Source organism: Lissotriton vulgaris, chromosome 2_1 (assembly GCF_964263255.1).
Source record: "Lissotriton vulgaris chromosome 2_1, aLisVul1.2, whole genome shotgun sequence".
Lineage (NCBI taxonomy): Eukaryota > Metazoa > Chordata > Amphibia > Caudata > Salamandridae > Lissotriton > Lissotriton vulgaris.
In genome coordinates, this window is record NC_141687.1 from 830363013 (window position 1) to 830382718 (window position 19706).

At 43.0% G+C, this 19706-nt stretch overlaps 1 protein-coding gene across 1 annotated transcript in view; it reads left to right on the top strand.

Moving 5' to 3' along the window:
* Positions 1 to 19706, top strand: part of PCNT (pericentrin) — a 1129672-nt gene that overhangs the window by 388697 nt on the left and 721269 nt on the right. The window contains exons 15-16 of the mRNA XM_086956243.1: positions 8257 to 8833; positions 14085 to 14306. Of these exons, the coding sequence (XP_086812369.1) occupies positions 8257 to 8833; positions 14085 to 14306 (799 nt within the window). The remainder of the gene's footprint in view (positions 1 to 8256; positions 8834 to 14084; positions 14307 to 19706) is intronic.

Genomic DNA, 19706 nt, shown 5'->3' on the forward strand with positions numbered 1-19706 from the left:
GGACGTTGGCTTCCTCACGACTGGACGGCTCTGGTTGTGGGTGCTTGAATTTGGAATTGAACTTAAAATAAACCCTCAAGCTTCAACCTACGCAAGTTTCCTGCCTCCTTACTTAACATATTTGGCGACGATCGGGATTTTGCTGCACCCACGCCAGTCCACTCACCTGAACTCGACCACTGCTCGTCGTGTCTCTTCAGCTGAGCCTGTCTCCAGTCTGACTCCTTCCACACCAGGTCGTATGCTTCCGGACACTTTTCCTGTCCATTTCCCGGCTCCCGGCGTCAATTTGCCTTCTTTCTTCGCCTTTTCCCTGGCGCTACGTGTCTCTGGCGGTTACTGTCTCGCGCTCTGTCATGCGCGCAACGTTCTGACTTCCTGCTCGCGCTGCTACACGCGCGCTACGCTTCAATCGCAGGACAAGCCCCACCGCCTTTAGAGATCCACGTCTTCCTGTTTCCTTGACGACGACGCCGGCGGCCATTTCCAGCGGCCTTTCAAGCCTTTTGTCCACCGCGCTGCGTTTCTTACGCACTGCGCTGCGTTTAACACGCTTTGCATCATTTATTGCATCGTTATTCACAGCGATTTCATCGCCTTGTCAAAATTTTCAAGTTCCACTACAGCGATAGGCACGCTCATTGCCTACCATGTTTATTTGACTTCTTATTTTCACGTTTAGAGTCATTTTTCAACCACAGCGATAGGCACGCTTTACTGCCTACCATGTTCATGTGAATTTTCATTTATTTCACAAGTCTTAAAGTGACTACAGCGATAGGCACGCTTCATTGCCTACCATGTTTATTTGACTTTATCATTTCATATTTTAAGTCATCAGCGATAGGCACGCTTACTGCCTACCACCTATTTTAACTCTTCATTTTTCAACATTGTTCAACACTCTCCTTTCATTTTACTGATACAATGGCTTCTTCCCAACAGTTTCAAACACCGGCTCCTTTCCTACAAACGCCTGGTAAACCTACCCTTGCTTGGCGCAATTGGCTAAAAGGTTTTGAGAACTATTTAGTAGCCATTGATGCTACCAAGTATGATCCTCCTCGCAAAGTTGTCATTCTCTATGGTTGTTTGGGAGTGTCTGCTGAACAAGTTTTTGAAAACTTACCTCATATTTCTTCTCCCGCTGGTGAATCCGGTGACAACTGGGATGTTTTCCAAGAAGCCATTGCTCGTCTCAATAAACAATATGACGATGAACCTAGTATTGCATTAGAACGCCATAATTTTTTCAAACGAAAACAAAGTGTTGATGAAACCGTAGAAGACTATATCGCTCAGCTTAGAATCTTGCCTTCTACTTGTGACTTTGGTGCTAGTACAGACGCCTCTATCAGAGATCAATTTATATTTGCTTGTTATTCAAAAAAAATTCAGGAGCGTCTTTTAAGTTGCAAAAATCCTTCTTTAACTGAAACAATTGATATTGCCAAGGGGATTGAGCGTGCAACTTATTCTTCTAAGATTCTACAAGAAAGCATTTCTCAACCTTCTGTTCATTTAGTTGAACAATCTTCTGGTTTCACTTCCATTGACCTTGTTAACAATTCTTCAAGACAACCAAATAGGAAACCTCTCATTTGCTACAGATGCGGATCCAGGAATCATCTTGGCAATTCTCCCACGTGTCCTGCCTCTGGCAAAAAATGCTCCTCCTGCAAGAAAATTGGTCATTTTCCTTCTGTTTGCAGGGGTCGCAAAAGATTCACTAGAGTTAATAATATTGAGATTCAAGATAATGTAGAGTCTTGTTCCTCCAGACTCAATGATGCTATGTTGTCAATTGAATGTGATTCTCTTGAATTTACCAAAATTAAGAGTCCCTTGTGTGAATTGTTGATTGGTACAATTTCTATCCAGGTTAAAGCTGATTCCGGTTCTCCCATCACCATTTTGTCTGACCTTACATTTTATGCAAATTGGTCTAAAGTTGTTCTTTCCAAGTCTGATCTTCATCTTAAAGCATTTGGTGAAAAAGACATTGATATGTTGGGCTTCTTTTATTCCAACATTGCTTGTCTAGGCAGATACACTTTCACCAAAGTTTATGTTGCCCTCAAAGGCAGGGATGTTGTAGGTTGGTTTGACCTAGCCAGAATGGGCTTGATCCTCAAACCCGGTTCTGACCAACCCATTGCCTTAGGCGACATCCCTCATGACTATTATACTAGTCATGATTCTGGGAACTTTGACATTTCTGATCTCTCCTTTCCCATAGTCAAAATAGACTCCTTGCTGAGTTCTTTCCCAAACTTATTTAAAAACAAGGTTGGCACCGTGCTTGATTTTAAACATGAAATTCGACTCAAACCCAATGCTCAGCCTGTTGTCCACAAAGTTCGTCCCCTTCCCTTGAGCGCTAGAGATGAACTTAAAAGCGTTCTTAAAAACCTTTGTGATGAAGGAATCATTGCCCCCTGTGACTCATCTGAATGGGTTTCCCCCATTGTCCTAGTTCGCAAGAAAACTGGAGAGGTCAGGTTGTGTGCCGATTTACGCTCCCTAAATAATAATATCATCGTTGATTGTCACCCCCTTCCCAAAATTCACGACCTATTGGCTAATCTGGGTGGGGCTAAATTCTTCTCCCTCCTTGACCTTAGGTCTGCTTATCACCAAATTCCCTTGCCCCTCACGTCTCAAGAGTTAACCACGTTTATCACCCCCTTTGGTGCTTTCAAGTACCTTAGACTTCCCTTTGGCTTGGCCTCTGCAGCCAGCATTTTCCAAAAACTAATGGACAACCTGTTTCAAGACATCCCTGGCGTACAAGCGTACCAAGACGACATCTTGGTTTACGCCAACAACTCTTTTCAGCACAATCACACTCTCAATACAGTGTTACAAGTCCTGGAAAAAGCTGGCATGACTGTTAGACACGATAAGTGTAAATTTGGTGTCCAAGAGTTGGATTACTTGGGTCACTCCCTTTCTCCCAATGGTATCATACCCAAGTTCTCTTTAATTAAAGCCATTTGTGATGCTAAACCTCCCAAGGATCGTGATGCACTTCGCTCCTTCCTGGGCTTATCTGAATACTACGCCAGGTTCGTTCATGGTTACGCACAAATTGTTGAACCTTTAAGAACACTCTTAAGAAAAGGTGTAAAGTTTGTTTGGTCCCAAGACTTGCAAAAAGTTTTTGACCAAGTCAAAAAGATCATCGAAGATTCACCTGCTTTGAATCCTTTTTGCGACGGCTCTATGTGTTTTATCACTGTAGACGCCAGTCTTACTGGTTTGGGCGCTGTCCTGGGTCAGTGGGTTGAGGGCAAAGAACACACGGTTGCCTTTGCATCCAGAACCCTTCTTCCTGCTGAAACCAGGTACAGCACTATTGAAAGAGAAGCCCTGGCTTGCGTCTGGGCTATTCAAAAGTTCAAATCCTACATTTGGGGTCGTGAGTTCGAAATTTACACAGACCACAAGCCACTTATGCATATGCTCTCTGACAGTACCTCCAATAGGGCTTCCGCTAGACTTGTTCGTCTCCTTTCTAAGCTGCACGAATTTCATTTTGTCATCAAACACATTCCCGGAGGTAAAAATTTCAGGGCCGATTGCCTTTCTAGAATGTCTTTAACTGATGATTCAATTGTAAATGATGATATTGAATGTGTTTTTGCTACCATTGATGCAGTTGCGAATGTCAACCCATTTCTGAAGCAGAATGGAATACAGCTTATGCTAATGATCTTGTTCTCTGTAAAGTTAAGGATTTCATTGTCAACAAATGGCCTGAACGTAGAACCTTACCCACTGAACTTAAAGGTTTTGCAAATGTTTCAGAAGAACTTTCTTTGGTCAATGATATGGTCATGCGCAATGATCTATTTGTTCCCCCTCAGTCTGTTCGTGATCATATCATTCGTTCTGCTCATCAGGGTCACCTCGGCATCTTTAAGACCTGTCAACGCATCAAACGATTTTACTGGTGGCCTTCCATGGACTCTCACATTAGGAAGATGATTGACAATTGCACCCAGTGCATCCTTTCTGATAAACATTGGAAGACCCTTTCCACACCTTTATGTCCTGTTTCTCTACTGGCTGGTCCGTGGGACAAAGTAGCGTTGGACTTTTCTGGTCCGTATGATATTTCACCCTCTGAACACAAGTTTCTCATACTTCTGGTTGATTATTACTCCAAATGGCTCTATTATTCCTTTTGCAATTCTGCTTCTACTGACAACGCCATTAATTTCTTACAGTCTGTTTTTGACATTGAAGGTTTTCCCAAGTCCATCGTTACTGACAATGGAACCCATTTTGTCTCTCAAAAAATTTGCTCTTTTCTCAAACGTAACAATATTTTTCACCACAAAGTTGCCTTGTACTCACCCTCCTCTAATGGTCTTGTTGAAAGATGCAATCGCATTATTGAGGGTGTTCAAACCGCCATTTCTTCTCGGTTTGACCCTTTGCCTTTCGTTCATGACAAAGTGTGGGCCTACAATACTTCCCCACATTCAACCACTGGGGTCTCACCCTTTAGCTTACTCAAAAAAAGAAGAGTTCATTCTGTGCTCAATCCCAGTTGGTTGCATAAGAATTTTGGTTTATCAGATTCTTCCTTTTCTGTTCAAGATCATGTGTCTGCTAAACAATTGTCAATGAAATCACGTTTCGATCAAGGTAAACATTCTGTTGATCAGCCGTTACAAAAAGGAGATATGGTTCTTATCAAAAATCCTAAAAGAGTTTCCAAGGGGATGTCTAAATTTTCTTCTCCAAATTTGGTCACACAAGTTAGTAAAACCTCAGCCCTTCTTGATGACAGTGGATGGTGGAATAAGCGAGCTCTTGTCAAGATCTCTCCACTTCAAGCCCATGTCATCAAGGAACATACCACTTCAGATTCCGAGCATTGTGATTGGTTTGACTTTCTTTACTCCCAACCACATTCCTCCAAACCTGTTGCTGAAACTTCTACGTCCTCAATGGCCACTGCCCCTGCTCTTTCTTCCCTTTCCCCTGATACTCTCGCCTCCACCTCAGCTTTGCCACTATCCTCTGTTTCCGAGGAGATTTCCCTACCACATGATTCGACTACCCAAGAAACTTCTGAAGTGGCAACAAAAAGGGCGTTTCGTTTGAAACAGTTATCCTGCAGATTGAGAGACTATGTTTTAGAATAATTTTGTTTAACCCTGTACTTGCTCATGTTTATTTTTGCTATTTCTCATATTAGCTTTAGTATGTTTGCTTTGTTTCCCTTCTTAGTGGGGAAGATGTTATATATACAGATTACTTTTCTTTCTCTGCTTCCTCGTGCTTGCTAGCACAAGAGTTCTCTTTAATGGTTCTGGAATCCTGTCCTTCAGCCGTGAGGATTCCTTGCACGTCACATTGGACGTTGGCTTCCTCACGACTGGACGGCTCTGGTTGTGGGTGCTTGAATTTGGAATTGAACTTAAAATAAACCCTCAAGCTTCAACCTACGCAAGTTTCCTGCCTCCTTACTTAACAAAAGCCTCATGTCAGTGGGAAAGTTTGTGGGTATTTGAATGTGAAATCTGCTGATTACAAATGGCAGTTCGCTACCAATTTATGCTTTAGTTACGTATTTATTAAGTGATAGTTTTTAAACCTGATTTGAAAAATATTCCTGCGCAGCCCTGATGAAAGTGATGTTAATGAATTAAGAGGCAAGTCAGGGGTCATGTGTATCCTATATGTAGCTAGATTTGTATTATAAACGGGAAAACAAGTGTAGTCTATTAAATCAAACAAAAGAGTTTTTTGTACAACAGACATGCTGAACTCGCACATTTGAAGGTGCTCTCTTATGTGATAATGAAGAAAATGGCGGCTCAATTAATTAAATTATTTGCCCATGACGACCTCATTTGAAACCAGTTTATGGGTCAATAGCATTAGAAATAGGTCCAGTAGACTACTTATGTCACTAGACCTGCAGGTCTAGTAACATTTTCATGATTTATCGAGGCATGCTCTAGTCTGTATTTTTAGTTTTTTTACCATTTCCATTGGTAAATTGGTATATTTAGCATGACGGGACACGTGAGTTATGACGTCCGTTGCATATCATAACTGGGCAATTTCGGGGTTATTCTGGCTTTGAATACAAAAGACTACAACTAATCTTTAACTTCGGCCACATGAAGGGTGTGCTGGAGCTGTTCATCACAGCATTGCTAGTAGTGTTCAGTTCATGACTCAAGCATGTCCTGGTATTAGAGGCAGGAAATCCCTTTTCGCTCTGCAATGATTGGTATGCATGGCACACTGATGTCATTAAAGAGCAAATGAAAATAGAATAAGCCTATAAGCTAATTTACTTTCACTTACATTTGTGCTCGGGGCATATCTCCTCCCCGACCACAGATTTGTATGGGGGAGGTAACAATAGAACTAGAATGATCTCCCCTTTCCATTGGTACCTTTCCCTAGTGGATACCTGAAGGAGGCAGAAAGCCCATTATACACCAGGGTATGTTGGGAATGTTCTTTTTGTTTTCTACTTGAAAACTGGGTCAGGGCGCCCTACCCAGGTATCGTGCCTAGCCCCAACAGTTTTTCTGCCCCCCATCGGGAAGGCAGGAGAGGTTTTTCTCCAATCTGCCCACTACCCTAAAGACTTCCATGCCTTCACCCCTCCTCAGCCCCCCACCCAAACTCCCAGGCAGATTGGACTTGTTTTTGTTACTTCCAGTGTGCTCCCAGATGGAGCACAGAAAGCTCAGCCAAACACCAGGGATTGTGTAATACAAAAATTGGCGGGGATGGTGGCCCACTCGTGCATCAAGCCTCGCCACCCCCTGCCCCCAACAGTCTTGCTGGCCCTCACCCCCACCTTCCCCAGTGGGTAAAAGGTTCTTTCCTCCAATCTGCCTCCCTGGTGAGGAGCAAGAAGCTTACTAGAGCCCAGAGATTTTATTTGGAGGGGGGTTTGTCTCCCCCGGCGTTTAGACTAGTGCTCCCCAAGCATTGGACTAGTTCTCCCCAGCCCCAAAAATCATTATGCCCACTAGACACCAGGCATTTTTTTTTTTAGGAATAAATAAATGAGTTGGGTGGCTTGCCCTACCCCCTCAAACGAACCACAACAGTAATTTGTACCCCCTTGGTGGCAGACAAGAGTTGTTTACAAGAAAACAAGGCACATTTGCAAATTTAGCCACAATTTGAGATTTACAAGGCATTATGGGTAAAAAATATTGGGGATTCACATGGGACACACCACCTTGGATTCCCCTGGGTGTCTAATTTTCAGAAATGTCTGAGTTGGTTGGCTTCCCTGTGTGGCTGTTGGGCCCACCCCTAATTACCTCACCTACCTCCATTTCCAAATCCGGTCCTTTGTTTTTTTAGAGGAAATGTTGATGTCTCCACATTGTATTTTGGGCCCTTCCTTGTTGCGAGCACTAGGCCTAACCACACAATTGGAGTACCATTTGTGTCAGGAGAATTTGGGAATACTAGATAGTAGGATATTTGTGGCTCATCCAACATTCCAGTACTTTCCTACACATAAATATGAGAAAAATATGTTTTTGGTCAAAGTTTGAGGTTTGCAGGGGCTTCTGGGTAAGTAAACTCGGTCAGAGCCATTCAAGTCACCCCACCCTGGATTCAGTGCTCACTGTGTAAAGAAAAAAATATTTATGTATTCTCGTTAAAAAATTCTGGAACCTTATATCATGGAGTCAGTGAAATTGTGTATGATGTTGTGAAATAGAAATAAATTACGTTTCCATGTAAGCAGTTTTTTCTTCATTTTTTGTTTGTTTTTAAACTTGTTTTGAGCTATGCAAGTTAACTCCTTGCTTCTTTGAATTCCTATCTGCTGTGCGTACTACGTAAGCTTCCAAATATATTGTCGTAGTTCATGGACTGCTCTGTCACACACAAATCAGAAGCCGTCCAGGACTCCGTTAGATATATAATTTGTTTGTAAAGAATGCATTGAGCAAGTAGAACATTCAAATACCCTACTTCAATTAAATATACACCACGTACAAGGTCTCTTTGAACATTATCCGTAAGCATCTGCCTTTTTAAAACATCCGGCTTTGTGTCCCTTAATAGCGGACCCCTCAAACCCAATCTTCTGCTTGCGTAGCTGTCATATTTACTTCTTGACCCCACTCAGCTGTATTTGGCAAGAACGTCTCTTTACTAAATGTTACATGCAGTGTTTCTTTATTAGGTTAAAAGTTTGTGAGGTTTATATTTTAGCTGCTTACTCTTATTCTTTTTTTTTTTTTTAAGGTTTATGGAACAACAAGATCCGTTGTTGGTAACACCCTCTTCCCAGCATGAGGATGCTTCGCAGGAGCTGAGAAGCAAGAACATGCTTGAGCTGAATCCCCATGGGTCACACGTGTTGGAGCTGCATCAGGGACAGATGGTGTCCCTCCCCGAAGAGCTGCTTGCTGAGCACAGAGCAGAAAAGCAAAAACACCAAATTGAGCTGTCGGTTCAGCAGCAGTCTCAGTTGGACGTTCTTGTTGCACAACTGCAGGCTGCACATCAAAGTCAGATTGAGGAGTTGGAAGCCAAGCACTTGTCCAAACTGGATACTCTGGAGTGTTCTTACTTGTCTGAAATACAGACCATCCGAGATGAGCACAGACGCTCTGTGCAGGAGCTTGAGGTCTGCTTGTTGGAACGCCTGCGTGAGAAGGATGTGGAGGCAGCCAAGCACCTGGCCAGTGAGACCGATAGACTCCATGCTAAGCATGACCAAGAGCTGCAACTTGCACAGGAGCAATTGAGAAAAGAACTGGCCTCCCTTCACAGGGAGAGGATTGAGGCCATGGTTGCTGAGCTAGAGGCGGTGCAGAAGGTACGTCACAAACAGTGGAACCTTAGTGAATGGCATGATGCAGTGCATGCGATAAAACCGAGGAGTTGAGTGGTGATTTTAGGACAATTTACAAAACAAGTCAGTTGCATGCAAATATGTTATGTTCGGTGAAATGAATGCAGTTAATCCTGTGGGTCTCTAATCGCACCTTGATTTCGTTCTGTCCATTGAACTAGGAGTAGCTGGTGTGGTTTGTTTCGTGATACCTAATTGCAGATGAAAGGGAATGCTATATTGCTTCCTTCAAAATAGTCAACTACTCAGTTTTGAGCGTTTTGTTTTTTTACATCAGTTTGTTAATTCCTTATAAGGAGGTGCTTTTTTGTTTTCTTATGGGAGATGCCTGCGAGGCCAGTCTCTCACTTTGTGGCTGTAGTTAATTTGGGTGTTAACACCAGCTTCCAACTTTGGAAAATCATCTTTGTTTCGTTATATCGGCCTTTTTGCTTTTCTAGCAATTGTGTGTGTGTGTGTGTTTACCATAGAGTTGTGCTTTTTAGATATGACAGGATATATGCTCTGTTTTTAGTACTAACTTCGTAGCTTAAAAGTAGTTATCTTATAACTCCTGGTCTAGTCATTTTGTTGCAGTGCTTTTCTCCTTTGACTAGACTTTACTATGGGTGCTGTACTTGTAGGGATGAGTGGAGTAGATATTCAATGGCATCTTCTTATTCCCCAAGTCCCATCTGAAACAACCTTTAGCACAAGTTCTCGGTTAGGAAGGAAAGCTATGTAGATTAGGCTGACTACTGATCCAAATTGGCTCATGTTGTACGAGTGTATTCCCCCTTATTGCATCCTTTAAAACTGGTATAATTATCCAGCAGTGCTAAATACGATTTACCCTACTGTGGCTTGTTATTAAATACCCATCCATAGCCTCTTTTCTTTCTTACCAGGAGTGAGATTACACAGGTGATTTAATAAGCCGCTACAAAATTCTCCTCAGTCTGTGCTTTCATTTTTTCATAACCAGAGCAAGATTTCGTTGGTGGGTTGTAGCATTTGGTAACTTATTTTCCCCTCTTACACAAGATGTTTGAAAAGCAAGTGTGCTTTTTAGGCTGGACTTATCAGAGTGAGTCTCTTCTTAGAGTATTACCAGCACTGTTGTTCACCAAGGTGCTTAGTGCAAAAGCAAAGATGTGAGATTAGTTCTTTAAAGGGCACATTTATTTTCCTCACTCAACTGCCTTTGTCATGTTGATTGATTTAAAGACCAGATTTGTAAATGTATTGCCAGAAGTGATTCCCATTTGTTTAACCAAGCAGCGGAGGGTTAAAAAAAAATAAAAGCTACCGGAAGGAGTGGGAATAGTCTTTGGTTGAGACTGACTCCTTACTTGAAGTTACAGGCAACCTCCAGAGCGAAAGTGTACTAATTTGATGTACTCCAAAATAACTTTTCTCATCGAGTGTTTAGCATGACCCATGTTTTTCTTCTTTTGACCAACTAGAATTGTTAATCCTGCCAGTGAAGTAATATTCATGATATCGCTCCTTCATTTCCGCTAGCTCCAAGCAACCTGTTTTGTGGGCATTCAATTGCAAACAAATATTGAGCATCAGCTGCTGGTTTATCTTCATACAGTACACTAGTGTATCAAACTAGTCTCCCTCATTGGATACACAAATAGAATTGTGCGTAAGATGGTCTATAAAAGGAAAGTCTTTAAGAAGGTCCAAGTGTGTTCACAAAAAGGTTAACATTGATAGGTGTTTGGGTCAGGGACATTGATGTCCATGCTTGCAGGCTTCTTGGTTGCAGTCTCTTGTGTCTCCTTTATTCATAGGGCTGCATTGACTGGCAGGAGTAGAGTTGACGCCTGGATGAGGGCACAGGTAGCCGAGTGAAATGGAAGAGCAGCATGAAACACATCTCCCAACATTAAGGGGCTGCACGTTGACCAGAGATGTTCCGCTTAGCTATGTATGCTGATCCATGAGCATCAGATGACCTTTACACTGTAGAGACCAGGGAAGGAGCCATCCAGAGAGCAGCTACATGCTGATTGCTCTCCCTTGCATTTGAGTGCAACTGTGGTCCCCAAGAATTTGCTAGGAAAGGTGTCTTGATTGCAGTATAGTCAGTGAAGGCCTAAGACATTGCCCATTGGTGAAGGTAGGAGTGAGTCTTTTTGGCCTGCAACAAGATGTTTCAGGAAAGAGTTTTGATTGCATAGTGGAAAACCTCTTCCGATAGCAGCAGTTCTGAAAGAAATTAAAATGAGGCCGTAGAGCTGCCATGTTGGGAGCAATGGACTTGAAACAATTCACCCAAGAGTGGTAAGAGACCATGAAAACTTTGTTTAAAGGAGAATATGTTCTTTATATCAACGCTGGGGGGACAGAGGGAAGAGAAAATCCTAGCAGACATTGTGATAAGAGTTACTGCTTTACAGATCAGCAAGAGCATGTCCCAAGTACATATTGACAGCACATACCAACGTTCAGCAGTGTAATATCCACATTAAAGGGTAGATTAATTCCCTTTAAAACAAAGCTGTAGTTACATTCTCGCCTTTCCCCACGTTGGTAGTGATGAATCCCAAAACGAGTTATTGTAAGACTACCTTCACTCGTCCCAATTTCATGCAAGCTAGAGGCTATAATTTGTGAATTTTAGTAATCCTGAGAGTTGGTTTCCTTTTGTGAAGTATCTGAAAAGAACCTGCTTGTTAAAAATGTACTAAATACTAATCTTATTCGACCACAAAGGCAACACGAACTCCACAATATTAGAGAGGAAGTCATCACGTTGGGTTTTTAAACACGAAATGATGTGATCGCTATCACTAAGAGGAAACGTCTGCTGCCCAGTAAATCAAAGAGGAACGATTTAATCTATCTAAGTGTGTGGCAAAAAAAATTGAAACACCTAGTGTTCAGGGGTTGGTGAAAATTGACATAGGTTTGCCTGCAGTACGTTTTTAAGTGTGCACTATGCAAACATTGCCAAGTGAAATACATTTGAAAGACTTATTGATAATAGGTTGAGATGAAGTGATTTTCTTAATGCCAACATTTGGATTGTCATTTATACTTTTGTTAATTTTCTCGGGAATGAGGAGACTCTTAAGAACTGCAGTTGATTGATCTAACGTGATGTACTTGTTATACGTTGCTTTTCTGATTGTATGGTGAATCAGTCGTTTTTTTGTTTGGCAGATCTTACCTTTTGCTGGTCTTTAGTACGTCATGAGACTTCAGTTTATCCTTGAATTGTCATGTTTTGTCAGGATGTTATTTTGATCATTTTTTCACGTTTTTATTCAGTGTTACAGACTGTACGAACACATATCTGCAAGACACCTGCTGGCTTTACTGATGCTAGTTTTCTCTCAGGAGTCAAGTTTCCAAGAGTTGCTTTTGTTTGTTTTAGTTCCCATGGTCATAACCGTTGCTAGGATAATGTTTGCCAGCAGAGAGCTTTGTAATAGTTAATAATGGCCTTTTACACAGAGACTGGTGAAAACCATTCTAATGTGTACTGGTAGTGAATAAGAATGGAAATGGTTAGGCACCCCTTTGGTACAGCTTCAGTGCCTGGTTTTGTGGTTTTACTGTCCAAAAGAAGAGGACGATGTTCCCACTTCTATGCAGGAAAACTGCCAGTCAAGACACCACTGTATTCTTGGTTCTGTCACCATGCCTCTGCATGGGACTGTTCGGTCTCTATGCCGCTTGTGTATGTGGGCTCCTTAGCAAAAGTGATGAATGATGGCCTCTTGAATCTCTGGAAGCAAGTAGAACTCCTGCAGTCAATGCTGTTGCCACTTAAAAATGATCTCAACCTGAGGTTGACGCCGAAGTCTCCTTGCTAGCGCACTTAAAATAGTTTAGAGCCCTAAGTGCCCTTCATTGGCAACTTTGCTACGTGAGCTGAAGGCAATTTTTACAGTTTTTAAGTGTATCCTAAAACATTGTCCCATTCAAGGATGGGGGAAACACTTTGTAATATCGCTGCCATCTTCACAAACACAGAAGAGGGACTTACTCTAGTAATTTCCAATAGAGCAGTTTTTATTTTTGCCATTGTGCTGTCTTAGTTTCGTGCCTTATTCTCTCTGTTATAGCAATGCACTTTATTTCTTGATCATGCATATTCGATTACTTCAGATGTTTTTGGGGAAGATTCTCCTTTCTGTTCTGGGGTTGGGGCATGCAGCTTTCGATCTTTCTCAGTCCATTTTCCTTCAGTGGTTTCCAAGTTTCAGAGAAACACAAAATGTAAAGTCTTCCATTGGGTGCCCATTGGCCAGTCATTGTTGGTAATTTGATTTGCTGATGATGAGCCAAAAACTGTTCTGGAGGGGTTTGAAAATGTACTCTTGACAGACATTTTTGGGGTTGGGCCTAGACTTAATTTAATAGGTTTTTCATTTTATATAAAGGAAATGTGAGCAAGTAGCAGTGTATTGGAATGATTAGTTCATGCATTCCATACAACACAGATTTTGTACTTGTAGATGAGCTCTTTTAATCCATCGACTGCTTCTCCCCTTTCCTCTGCCTCTGTATAACTTTCCTATGCTATAAAAGAAAGACCAGGTTAAAAGAATTGTCCCATCCCATAAAATATATGAACATATGGTTTATAGTGAGTATAAGCTCAAGTAATTACTATTTTGCAGTCATAACATACACAGATTTGGTACTACCCAATCCCAAATGTTTGGGAGGCTGGTGGCTCGCAAAATTGATATAACCTTCCGAGTTAAGGATTCCCCTTTCCTCCCACATCGTAATCCAGACTTTTTTTGTCTATCCCCCTACATCCAAAGAGTGCAATTTGGATGACCCTAATACAACCACATTGGTCTTAGCTAGTTATACATATATGTGATGGCTGCATACCTCATAAAGTGATGGAATGGCTGAGAGATGCGTTAGAAAAGACATAGATCATGGGTCTTCACACACCTATGATTACATTGAAGGAGAATTGATGTCTTAAGCCTGTATAGGAATGAAGTATTGTACCTACCTGATAATCTCTATAGAATCTCAACCGCTGTGAGAATGCTATATTCACATTATAGTCGGACGTCTCTGGTCCTTGAGTACGACAACATGAATACACTATGAAGCATGTTGTATTCAATAGCCCTCAGAGTGCTGACACACAGGATTTGATTGTACTCTTACGCGCTTCTGACTTCAGTCTGCGACCTGAGCATCTTGCCAGCTATCAGTAGCAAATGTTACTTTTTTATTTTATGAGTAGGAGGAGTTAAATGAAGCTCTTAACAATCAGAAGTGTCTGCTGGAGGCAGACCATCGCCAAGCTCTGGACATTCTACGGGAGGAGGTGTTGAAGTTGGCGGAGCAGCATAAAAGTGCCATGCAGGAGTTACAGCATCTCCATGCTGCAGAGATCCAACAGCAGAAGGCAAATCTCGAACAGCAACTACAGGACCTAAGATCGCAGCATGAGCAACATCAAAAGGTTAGCACCTCTGTGTTTTTATTGGACATGCATTTTTTTAATGATATGAACATTTTTTACATTGTGAATCTGAAGAAGGGCGAGCTTAACTATACCTTCTATCCGGAAAATATTATATAGGGATCCTGAGCCTCCAATTTTATGAGGGCTAGAAAGCAGTTTGCCTTGTGATTGGAAACCGTTGATGTGGCCTAGTTCTCCTGTGGCAATGAAAAGCACCAATTTTGCACCCCTGGGAAGTAGGCCTACTCTTTTAGTATCATTATAATGCAGACCTAGGTATGACTAGAAGCATCATTGGAGTAGGTCTAACATTATCTTTACGTCTAAAAAGCTATTACGAAAGCCTGTGTCTCCTGCACCATTGAGCGGCCGATGCAAAGGCTATTTCCCTACATCTGAGAAGCCAAAGACCTTGTCTTTGTATCCTGTGTGAGGTAGAATGGGCCTTTGTGCTGTTCTAGTAATGGGTGCAGTAGATTATACCTTTGTCTTCTTGTAATTCTGAAAAGTTGGGGAGCAAGGTGTCCATGTTACCTGTCACAGTGAGTTGAAGACTAATACTGAGCTATTAATCACCTCTTAAGCAAAATTCCAGACACCTCAATTTTCTGTGTACGCTTGTAATGCATTGCACTAGAGCTTTCTCTGATTATCAAGTCTGACTCTTTAAACTGCGTGCAGTGGATTTCTTATTTACTAGTAACCATAGTAAAACATACTTTGATCCTGCTGTCAAGGAACAGTAAGTAATCTCACCTCCAGTGCTGTTGCAAGGGGAGGGCAACAGGGTCTTTTTGTATCTGGTCCTGCAATATGTATTTAAATAATATAAAGTACGCCAGACCTGTTCCTTTGTTCCGCAGCGAACACTGGGACGCTACCCCCTGGGGTAGGTGAAACTAGCCCTAAATTCGCAGAGGCCCTACGAAATGGGAAGGATATTCCCTTTCCCCTCAGCTGGCTCTGCAATACCAAGTACTATGTTTTCCCAAGTAATAAAAAAAGTCAATATACTCACCTGGAACGTAAATGGATTAGGTTACAAAATAGAGAGGATAGACTTGCAGAACCTAAAGAGACATGTACCGGACAGAGTCTTCTTGCAGGAGGCATGTGTCCAGGGAACACACTATGGAGCACTTAATAGATGGGGTTATAGGTTGGTGGCACACTCAGGCTATACCAGAGTACCAGAGACTCAAGGGGGGTGTGTATTCTAATGCCCATTTCCTTCCCCTTAACGACCCAGAAGATTACAAATGATCCGGACGGATGGCTGGTGGTGGTCTCCGGCTGCTGGGAAGGTCAGCCCTTCAATATAATTTCGATCTATATCCCTCCCATACAGCAATCCCAGGTGTTGTCGGAGTTGGGGTCAATGCTCCTGGGACTCCCTGAGGGCAGGTTTTTAATTGGGGGAGTGGGTGGGGGACGGGGGGAGGGGGACTGTAATAGGGCCCCGTCTCCAGCGATGGATAGACTGCCCCCACGCCAACATGACCAAACAAGCACGGTCTTAAAAGTTTTTCTGTCGGTGATGGGTCTGCAAAATATCTGGAGGGGCCTCAACCCTACTTTACAGCAATACACATGCCTCTCTTGAGAGCATGGCAGCCTATCATGAAGAAACTAACCTTATACCCTGGCCCACCAGCTACCCGGCTTCCGTTATGCCCATCATCTAGCCCGAGGAGTTTCTGACCACTCTCTCGTGTGTGTCTCTTAAGAACTGGACGAGACACATCAATCTTGTATTGGAGGTGGGTGGGGAGCGAGGGGAGGGGGAGCGGAAATAGGCTCCTGGTATTTCCAGATAACCCTCTTTAAGGCTACAAACCAAGAACTAACAACCAATATATTTCCCACTATGAGTGTATGGTAGACTCAGCCTGTGCACTTTGGGAGCCGTACAAAACCTTAATTAGAGGGCAGGGCATTTCATTAATAGCGGGAGAAAAAAAAAGAGAAGCGCTTAAAGCTAGACACATTAGAACGAGACATCCTGGAGCTGGAGACTCTTTTGGTCACTACCAGTAACGCTCAGGTGAGACATCACCTGACACTTAAGCAGGCCGAGCATAAGGCTGTAGCTGAAGAGACTGCAAAAGCCAGATACCGTGTGACACAGCATAACTTCTATGAGGAGGGGGACAGGGGCAGCAAGCTCATGGATTGGCTGGATAATAGGACTGTGGCCTTGAAATGAGTGTTTGAGTGAAGGGGAGTGAGGGAGCTGGGGTCCGGGGAGGGGCACAAATACACGTTTGCTAATTATTATGAGCTACTCTGTGCTCTGGCCTCCATTGCTTCACTTGAAGAATCACAAGAGTTGCTTGCTACCCTCCAAACGCCTTGCTTAGGATCGGAGACCAGGGACCTCCTTGAACAGGAAGTGACAGAGGCCAAGATATCCAGGGCGATTCAAGACCGATCTGGTAAAGCGGGCGGCCCCAATGGCCTACCAATTGAACTGCACAAATCAACTGCAAAGAAAGTGGCACCCCTTTTGCGATACATGTGTAATGAGAGCTATGATAGAGGGAGACTTCCAAGAGACCAAAAAAAAGCTAATATTGTAGTAATTCATAAGGATTCCAATGAATGTGGCTCATATAGGCTTATCTCCCTTCTCAACGCGGAAGTAAAGATCTTGGCCAAATTGCTCTAAACCCGCCTAACCCAGGTGATGCAAACTTTAGTTCACTTGGATCAACTCTGCTTTATCCCGGGACGAAGCATAGCACTCAATCTCAGGCTACATGGGGCATGGGAAGGGCGGCTATCCAAGAGGAGGCAGTGGTGGTATCGTTGGATGCCGATATAATGTTTGATTCAGTAGAATGGCCTTTTCTATTTGCAGTGCTCGAAAGGCTTTGGGCCAAGTTTCCTTGCAAGGATTAGGCTCTTGTATTCGGAACCACTAGCACAGCTCTCAATGAATGGGAACGTATCCAGGGTCTTTGCATTGCGAAGAGAGACCAGGCAGGGGTGCTTGCTCTCTCCCCCGCTGTTCGAATTGATATTAGAACCTTTGGTGGTATGGATACGTGGAGATCCCATGGTACGGGGACTGCTTTGGACCCCCGGAGAGGGAAGGTAACTTTTCCCTATACGCCGATGACATCTTACTGTCTAAGTTTAGCCCTACTGCAACGATCTTTAGCATACTGCATGTATTCAACCTATTCCGTAAATATTCAGGTTATTCTATTAACTGGGAGAAATCAGTGCTATACATCCTAGCGGGAGACCCTCCCAAATTCCCTAGACGATGTATGATCTGTATATTCTCAAGCAGGTTCTGGTACCTAGGGATGTATATTACCAGAGGCCCGAGGATTCTCTGGGCAAAACTTGCTGACCCCACTGGATCGCCTGAAAAGATATATCCAGCACTGGAGGTCACTGCCGCTGTCCCTCCTGGGTAGGGCTGCACTCTTCAAAATTATGCTACTACCCAGATTTGTGTATGTACTCCATAATTCGCCGTACTTTGTCCTCCCACCCTGCTTCAGGCGGATAGACTCTGCAGTGCGACAACTATTATGGGATGGTGGTGTGTCCCGAATCGCCATAACAAAATTGACCAGGGGATGGTTTGACGGTGGGATAGCATTTCCTTAACTCAATAGATATTGTTGGGTGGCCCAACTTGCTGTGTTCAACAACTTGGTGCATAGACCCTTAGATGGTCCTGCATATAGAATGGATAAAAACTCACAATAAGGTAGCCGGATGGTGTATCTACACCGCTCACCAAAATATCGTGAGGGTCGAGGGACAGACACATACCTGTGTTAAGACTTTGGGGATCCCAGCAGACAGTGCTCAGCCCTCTTTTGACATCTCAACTTATCTTCCCGGCTTGTGGTCCCCTTTATCCAGCCTCCAGGTCCGAGCCTGCAGACTCTTTGTGCGACCGATAGTCCCCATTGAAAAGCATTGGGCGCCCACCGATGATTTGCACCCTGCACCTGGCCCTCCCTGTAGTGTAAGGTCGGTGCTACCTGGTGGCCACCCTGGGGCCTGTACCTTGAAACCGTGGGAACATCCTTGCAAACTGCACCTCTTGTTGGTTCCCCCAGTCTCCATTGACTAACACTGCACCCAGTGACCTCTGTACCTGGCCGTCCCTGTGTCGCTGGTGGTGCAGTACCTACCTTGATCTGACCCTTGCCCAGTTTTGCTCCAAACCCCCGAAGATTGGACAAGTAAGTTGAGTACTTACATGTAACTGCATATAACTGTTTTCCTTCCATAGGATTGCGTTGAATTTCTACCTATTTCCCTTACTGTCTAACTTTTACATTTGCTAAGTTTGCCACTGTATGATTGACATTGCCAAAGTATTTTCATACTACTGTTCTGTATTTGACTGCATTCACAAAATAACTACTACATATAAAAAGTATTACCATTCGTTAAATTTTTACTTACCTGCAACCGAGTTCCTCTCAGTTCTAAAATATAAATAACAAGTTATAACTTTTTATACAAAACAATTGGTCTTGCATTCAGTCTTCGTGTGTGTAATCATGTCTTGCCTGAATGCGTACAAGAAACGCTCAACACAGCCCTCTGATAAGCCTAACTGCTCGACCACACTGCCACAAATAGAGCTTTTAGTATTATCTTCTTAAGCCTCTGGGGATCCACTGGACCCTGCACACTATTCCTTACTTTGGTATAGTATATACAGAACCAGCTTCCTACATTGGTGGATCAGCGGTGGGGTCTACGACTTTGCATTTATCAGACCACTCTGATAGTAAGTGAAGACACAACTACATTCCAAAAAACTGCCTTAAGATTTACTGTACTTTTGAATTGACAATTTTTTCAAATTTTTAAAGGTCTTGCTAGGGCCTAGGTTAAGTCCCTTTAGTAGTTTAAAAGGCCTACTTTAGTTAGGGGGAAAAGACTTGGATGCTTTTATTCAGTTCTTTTAAAAACGGCCCCAACTATCAGTAAAATAATGAAAGGTTCAGATGATATGGTTGTTGAACTCCACCTGATCTATTACCTCCATCTTGAATGGAATGAGGATGGAACCCTCTGCAAACTCAGAAAAACATAAAAACTGGTTACAATCCTTCCAAGGTTAAGCTCTAGGATCTCTTGGCAAAATATTAATAGGAATACACTTTTGATGAGGATGACCTCCCTGAAGGAGAGAGTAGCGATGAGGGGGACAATTTCCATCCCCCAATTGTGGTCCCTGCACCCATCTTCCCAAAAGTAATAGGGTACCTAGATCTCACACAGATGGGACAGGCACCCCAAGTGAAATTGAGTACAGCCTGAGCAGCCTCAATGAAGAAGGCTTCCTTTTAGCAACGTTGACTAGAAGACTAGCCCTAGACGTAAGCAAGGTACGTCTCTTAGCTTTAGAAAAAT